This window comes from Brassica oleracea, chromosome C9 (assembly GCF_000695525.1).
Source record: "Brassica oleracea var. oleracea cultivar TO1000 chromosome C9, BOL, whole genome shotgun sequence".
NCBI classification, from domain to species: domain Eukaryota; kingdom Viridiplantae; phylum Streptophyta; class Magnoliopsida; order Brassicales; family Brassicaceae; genus Brassica; species Brassica oleracea.
The window spans coordinates 50,237,420-50,245,228 of record NC_027756.1 but is presented as its reverse complement, the minus strand read 5'-3'; the positions used below and the strand labels follow the sequence as shown (position 1 = coordinate 50,245,228).

The 7,809-nt window shown below is 36.8% G+C and overlaps 1 protein-coding gene across 1 annotated transcript; it reads left to right on the top strand.

Annotated features, from left to right (window-relative positions):
- Positions 1-2,534: 2,534 nt before the first annotated feature.
- Positions 2,535-4,483, top strand: LOC106313405 (caffeoylshikimate esterase). Its single transcript, XM_013751206.1, has 7 exons — positions 2,535-3,003; positions 3,096-3,134; positions 3,225-3,295; positions 3,399-3,463; positions 3,580-3,669; positions 3,754-3,846; positions 3,915-4,483. Exons 1-7 carry the CDS (start codon positions 2,624-2,626, stop codon positions 4,347-4,349), a joined length of 1,173 nt encoding a protein of 390 aa, XP_013606660.1. The 5' UTR covers positions 2,535-2,623; the 3' UTR covers positions 4,350-4,483.
- The last annotated feature ends 3,326 nt before the right edge of the window (positions 4,484-7,809 follow it).

Here is a 7,809-nt window from a genome sequence, read left to right as displayed (position 1 = left end):
CTTAAATCTAATGTATATTTAAAACAAAATTTATTAAATATTATATATTTTACTATTTTCTTACTAATATTTAATATAGATTTGATATATATTAAATCAATTTGCATAAAACTAATAAAAATTGTATAATTTTCAAAAATTTAGCCTAAACAATATTTTTAAAATTTGTAGATATATAAGAAACTAATGATTTTACGGTTAAATATTTAATTTTTTTTTTAATTGTAGAAATTTTTGAAAGTTTTAGTAATACAAATTGTATAATTGTACAAAAATAATAACATTTCGAAATTTGAAAGAGAAAAAGACAAAAATAGCACTAAATCAAGTTTTTTTTCCCAAACTAGCACTCAAGGTCAAAAGTCACAAAAATAGCACTTAATGTTTTATCAAAAGTCACAAACTTAGGGTTTAGAGTTAAAGGGTGGGGTTTAGGATTTAGGGTTTAGGGTTTAGAGTTTAGGGTTTAGGGTTTAGAGTTTAAAGTTTAGGGTTTAGGGTTTAGAGTTTAAAGTTTAGGGTTTAGGGTTTAGAGTTTAAAGTTTAGGGTTTAGGGTTTAGAGTTTAAAGTTTAGGGTTTAGGGTTTAGAGTTTAAAGTTTAGGGTTTAGGGTTTAGAGTTTAAAGTTTAGGGTTTAGGGTTTAGAGTTTAAAGTTTAGGGTTTAGGGTTTAGAGTTTAAAGTTTAGGGTTTAGGGTTTAGAGTTTAAAGTTTAGGGTTTAGGGTTTAGAGTTGAGAAATGAGGTTTTGGAGATAAGATTTCAAATTTTGACAAATAAAAAAATTAAAATTTTCAAAAGATAAACTTAGAAATGTGCTATTTTGGTCATTTTAGTTTTTGAGTGCTATTTTTGTGATATAAACTTAGAAAGGTGCTATTTTGGAGATTTGCCCAATTTGAAATGTTATATATGAATATATTTATTTTATAGATGATGTATGAGTTATTACCATATTTAAAAAAAGTTTACCAAAAAGAAATATCAATATTAAATGTAATATATGAATTATTACCATATTCTAATAAGTTTGCCAAAAATATAAATCAACATTAAATGAAATTATCCATGTCATATTTTTCCGGAAGCCATCTCATCAATTTCAGTAGTCATGTCATATTTGTTTTGTGAAATTGATTGTATAGATGACACGTGGCAAAATTACTTCGCAAATATAGTCTAGGTGCAAGAAGATTATGTTAAAAGTTGTATGGGGCTCAAATTTCGAAGAAGAATTCTTGATGTTGATGGTGATGAAATCTCAGTAATTCTTGACTTTGTCGTGGCTTTCGTTGTCATGACTTTTAGTGGCAAGGCTTGTTGCGGGAGTCATCCGTCTCTCTTTTCTGTTGTTTTCATGTGCTAAGTACAACCAATTATGCTTCCTATGTGCATGTGTGGTCTAAAATTAACACCAAATAAGATATAAAGAAAAACTACACCAAAAAAGTCGACAGAAAATCAAACATAACATTTTTAGAAGTGTAAGTATACACTTCATATATCGATTCAACTGCATTAAAATTATTAAGATATTCATATTAAATGTTATTTATCATTTATGGAAAAAGTAGATTTGTAGCAAATATAATGAATCATCATCTTCTGGAAGGAAATAAAAATAGATAATAACTATATTTAAAATACTTAAATATATCCTTTCTTTTGCCCAAAAAAAAAAATATCCTTTCTAAACATTACAAATAATATTCTAGATATGAATTTGTGATGGCCCGTGCGGTATCATATCTTCTGAATATCGTGTTTATCATATCTCTATTTTGCTAAAACAGGTCCAAAACCCATTGGCAACGAAAGCAACAGCTAATATAGGTCAAAAAAGCATCGTTATCTTTAAAAGACGTGCGACTGTGAATTGCTGAACAAGAAAATGAAACACTTGGTAAAGATTTGATGCCTAGTGGCATAGACTATGCACAACCTGTTCACAGATTTCAATCCTTCCAAAATCTCAATTAAGCCATTAATTATTGATTGATTTACATTTGGCTCGTTTGTGACTTTCTCCTCTCAATCGTTTTATTTACGTACACTATACATAACATAAGAATATGTATATAATAATCAACTAATTAATAGGTTAACTAACTTACTATGCCAGGCATGCAAATTCTATTTAACGAGATAATGTGTATCATATCAAATTTAATTTTAAATATATACTTTCAGATTCTCAGAAATATAAATAAACAGCTTACCATAAAACGCGGGTAATCAATTTAATCAATAAATGTTGGAAACCGACCAATCTTCCTTCCATCCAACTCATCAACCGTTACTCACCGAACCCTCCCAGAAGCACCGTATCTTCAACCGTCCAAAGCTTTGACTTATCCCCATCAAACACATCAATCCATATCTCGCTACCTCAACAACCAATACAACACCGCCACGTAGCTTCCTCACACGATCCCGCGCCGCACCCGATTAATAAAAACTTTGTCGTCTACCGATGCATTGAAATATTCACCACTATAAATGGGAGTCCCACCATTTGTCTTAAATTTTTCTGACATTAAAACTCTGTACACACGCTTTCTCCTTCTCTGTCCATCATCTTCCCATTTTTATTTCTCCGATTATTATTTTTTAATTTAACCGGCGATGGCGTCAACGTCGGCCGAGATCGAGCAATTGACTTCCGGCGCGAGCAATCGGATAATCCCGATACTGAAAACGCTTCGCAAGTGCTTCATCTTCGTCCTCTCCCTCTTCCTTTCTCTCCTCCTCCTTCTCCGTCCCCGCCGCCGCGTTTTGCCTCTTCCGTCGCCGGAGGAGGAGGCGAGTCCCGCTGCTCCTTCGAGGCGATGGAGGCGGAAGATGGCGTGGAAGCTGGAGGAAGAAGACACGGCTAGGCGCCGTTCGTTGGCGGAAGGCGTTGAGATCGGCGAAATCGATTCTCGTTGGAGTAGTTTCTTGTTCTACGGTCGCCGTGGTAACGCTCTGTTCTCTCGGTCGTGGTTGCCTCTTTCCGGTGAGCTTAGGTATAAGCCTTTCGAGCCCCTTGCATGCTTTGCTTGCACGTTTAGGTCAAAACTCACCTTGGGATCTTGAATTTTGTATATGTATGTTTCAGGGGGATTTTGATTATTATCCATGGATTGAATGAACACAGGTGAAAATGAAATTCAATTATCTTTGTTTCAGACATATGTTTTGTTCTTTGTCTTTATAAAATTGGGTTAATCTCTCGTTTTGTTTCCAGTGGGAGATATTCTCAATTCGCTAAGCAGCTGAACGCGAGTAACTTTGGTGTATACGCTATGGATTGGATTGGTATGCACACAAGCTTGCCTTGTTCTCTTTTTTTTTAGTTTCTATTTTTTTGTTCTGAAACTGTGAGTCTGAACAGGTTTTGGTCTAATAACGTTGTAATTAGGTCACGGTGGGAGTGATGGTTTACATGGCTATGTTCCTTCTCTTGATTACGTTGTTTCAGACACCGTAAGTTCGCAATCTTACAAACATTTCTTGTTTTTTTTTTTTTGCATTTTGGAGATGAAGCTATAGAAATGTTCCCTTTGAGGTTTGCTGTTGTGTTGATGATTTGGATTATATAGGAAGCTTTCTTGGAGAAGATTAGGTCCGAGAATCCGGGCGTCCCATGTTTCCTCTTTGGTCACTCTACCGGTGGAGCTGTGGTCTTGAAGGTACCTAAACTTCGTACCTTTAAAGCTCTCTCTCTCTTCAAGATTTTTACAGTGTCATGATTTATTGTCTTGCTTGTCTTATAGGCGGCTTCATCTCCCTCTATTGAAGATATGTTAGCTGGTATTGTCCTAACATCGCCTGCACTTCGTGTCAAACCCGCTCATCCTATTGTCGGGGTAAGTCAAAGTTAGATGCTTTCTCATTCTCTGTTGGAAAATTTACTAACTGATATGTGTCTTTGTAGGCGATAGCTCCAATCTTCTCGTTGGTGGCTCCAAGGTTCCAATTCAAAGGAGCAAACAAGAGAGGCATTCCCGTGTCAAGAGACCCTGAAGCTCTCTTAGCCAAGTACTCTGATCCGTTAGTCTACACCGGTCCAATAAGAGTCCGAACAGGCCATGAGATTCTCCGCATAACAGCTTACTTGACCCGGAACTTCAAATCCATTACAGTTCCGTTCTTTGTCCTCCACGGCACAGAGGACAAAGTAACTGATCCACTGGCGTCGCAAGACTTGTATAACCAGGCCCCATCAGTGTTTAAAGACATCAAACTCTATGAAGGTTTCTTACACGACCTTCTCTTTGAACCTGAGCGTGAGGAAGTTGGTCTTGATATCATAGATTGGATGATGAAGCGGCTCGATGATGTTAATGGATCAGTCGCTGGCCTTTGGTGAAAGATCAGAGGAGACATCAGATATGTCTTCTTGTTGTTTAGATAGTTGTGATACAAATGGTGTGATTGTAAAATCAGAAACCAAAGTGCAGGAGATACATATATTATCTATGAATTGTTTCATTTTGTTGTTTGTGTTATAAATCATGGAGTGAATTGCCATTAACTAGGTCCGGCCCAAGATCGGCCCAATACCTAGAAGATGGAGAGATGGCCAAAGCCCTAGAGAGAGGAGAGAGAGAGAGAGCCGACTTCAGGAGAGTGAAAGAGGCGGCCACAAAGCTTGGAGAAAAGAAAACTTTTTCTTAATAGATGTAATCTTTCCATTATTATGTATTACTAGTTTTCTTAATCTTAGTGAGTTTAGGTTTTGCATACTTTCCATTTATCTTCATCTTGTAATCCTTATATAAATTAACTCTCTTGATCATTAATAACATAGAAATATTTAGTCTCTAAACTCTCTAACTACAACACGTTATCAGCACGATAGACTCCAAAACCCTGAGACAAAACCTAACATAAAATCCGTCACACATAAACCCTAAACCAGGCGTAACTTAAAATCGATCGATCTCTCGAACCCTGAGGAACCAGACGACGATCCACATATCATCTTGAAGCTCTTGACGAGACGAATCCAGCAGCGCAAACCGTTCGTCGATCCGATCTCAGACGCACCCTCACTCGCAGAAACAATACGCGGTGCCGTCTTGGTCTTTTGGAACCCTAATCCGACTACCTCAGCACACATCCGCGACCAGACGCCAAACCGTCCGAGACAGCTCGCGTCCGTTCTCCAACTCGCGACCCAATAGGAGCCAGCGTCCGTCCGCGTGCAAGATAGAGGTTCATCCGACTTTGGTGGTCCGGTTCAACCCTACAAAATAAAGGTAATTCAAAATCTGAAAACAAGAATCGAATCTGGTTGTTTTTGTAAAGATTGAAACCCTAAAATATAATCTCTAAAACTAAAAGCCATAGGTTAATAGATCAATCCCGTATGAGTAAATCGAAGCTATATAAGTTCGATCTAAACCCTAAAAACGAGATTGATACATCGATCAATTAAAATCAGAACCTTAAAGGTTTTGAATCTCAAATCAAATCCCCTTGATCAAAGATCAAAGTTTTCGAAATCCCCTAAAACCCTAATTTTGGAAAATCGGTTTTAATTTTGATTTGAAACTTGAGTGTTTGATTGATCGCCTAGAGCTATGATTAGGATTGTTTTAAAACTTGAATCTGAATCTTGTTTAAACTAAAACCCCGATCTCAAATTTTAAAATTCCTAAAGGCCTTGAAACCTTAAATCTCTCATTACTTAAAGCTTGAAAGATTGATTTAAAGAATTTACATATTGAATGAGAGTTAGGTTGCTAGATTATTTAATTCTAAAGCCTAATAGATATGCAACTAAGAAATAGGATTGAATGCATTTAGATCCCGTTTTGTATATGACTGTGTGGCCTAATACATTGTTCATACTTGCAGCCTTGTGCCCTTGATTGATTGAAAGCCGCGTGGCTTAGTGCACATCTAAGTGGCAGTATGGCCTAGTATCTGGATGGTCATATGACCAGGATTGCATCATGATCCGATCTTTAAAGATCGTTGTATCACTAATATGGCCGTATGGCCTAAGCATCACATTGCAAAGCCGTGTGGCTTAAGCATCATAAATAGACTTATGAAATCATATGCACTGATTATTTGAATTGGTTGCAAGAATTCTAAATCAAGAATTGATTGATAATATGATTTCAGATGCCGAGATTTGAACCCATAGATTATGCCATTCCAAATCTCTCTGGAGATAATTATCTAGAATGGGCAATGAACACTTCAGTTACCCTGAAATCAAGAGGACTCGGAAGGAGTATCATTTAGGGTGATTATGCAACTAGAAGTGAAAAGTTAAGAGCCATAACTATTATGCGCCATCATCTCACTGAGGAACTGATAAATCAGTATTTACATATCGAGAATCCTCGTGACCTTTGGACAGAATTAAAGTCCAGATACACAATGGTGTTATTACCAAAGGTCATACACGATTGGATGAGTCTCAGATACCAAGACTTTGAGTATGTGGATGAATATCACTTTGCTTTGTCCAAAGTCGTTTACAAACTGAGACTATGTGGTGAAGTGGTAACAGAGGAGGACTTACTGGAAAAGACCTTCCTCACAGCTGATCCAAGAGATCTATTGTTACAACATATCTATAGAGAAAAAGGTTTCACCACCTACAATGACCTGATCTCTTGCCTAACGGTGATTGAGAATAACAAGGTACTAAAGAGGAGCAGTGAGATGAGATACCCTGATACAAATAAGACTAATATAGATCAGGATGAATCCAAGGGAGCTGAGTCCAATATAACTCAAGGAGTGGCCGACATGTTTATTGACTAAGAGGGATCTCGACATTTTATTTTTAAGTCTATGATTTTGCGATTTGCTTTTAAACCTATTTGATGTTTCACGATTTTATATATATAATGGAATTGGTTTTGATTTCATTATATCTTGTCTGATCTTACTTGAACATGTGAATGATTCTATTGATAAATAATTGCCTAAAAGGCATAATACCAAGTAAGAAATCATGAAAGGGGTATAGTAAACCTAGTAAAGAAACTATGGCTAAGGCATTGCCTAAATGGCATTATACACACCCAATGAGATGTGACCCATTGAATTATAAATGATTTCCAAATAGAAACAATGGGCAAGAAGGAAACAAGTTCCTTCGGTTTTAAAGAAAAATAAACGCCTAAGACCTTATAAGAAAGTGGTCGAGACTATACCTAATGATCTCTCCTGATTTAAACTATGCTATAGATCAGTATAATGAGAGGCAAGAGCCGTGGTGACCATATTGAGATACACCACAAAATTATACACTATATGGCATGATAGGATTAGCCATCCTAGTCTAAAACTTGATGCAAAGATTGAAATTGAAAAGACACAAAGAGTTATCCCATAAAAGATCTCATGTTGTGTAACATGTACACAAGGGAAACTCATCAGGCTTTATTGTCCCAAGCATCACGAAATTATAGTATGTTCATGAGGGGGAGAGTTGATAAACCCATGATCAATACTCCTTATAGTGTGGTCATGAGGGGGAGAGAGGATAAACCCATGATCAATACTACAAGTTCGTGTACCGCTATGGTCTAAAGACCATGTTATAAATGGCTCGGCCATAAAGGCCATTACTCGGCCATAAAAGGCCATTCCTCGGCTGTAGAGGCCATGTTTTAAAACGGCCAAACTATTAGGCCATTACTCGGCCAAAGAGACCATGTTATGAACAGGTCAGCCGCAAGGGCCATAACCGGCCGGAGAGGCCATTACCTATAAAGGTTCGGCCATGAAAGCCATTATCTATAAGACTAAGATTCTAAAGTCTATAAGCTTGGAGACATTATGAATTTACATGTATAGAA

Excerpts from the sequence above, each read along its gene's own strand:
- LOC106313405 (XM_013751206.1), top strand. The coding sequence starts at position 2,624 with ATGGCGTCAACGTCGGCCGAGATCGAGCAATTGACTTCCGGCGCGAGC. Across the intron at positions 3,464-3,579 it reads ATTACGTTGTTTCAGACACC|GAAGCTTTCTTGGAGAAGAT; the intron begins GTAAGTTCGCAA and ends TGGATTATATAG. Across the intron at positions 3,847-3,914 it reads CCGCTCATCCTATTGTCGGG|GCGATAGCTCCAATCTTCTC; the intron begins GTAAGTCAAAGT and ends GTGTCTTTGTAG.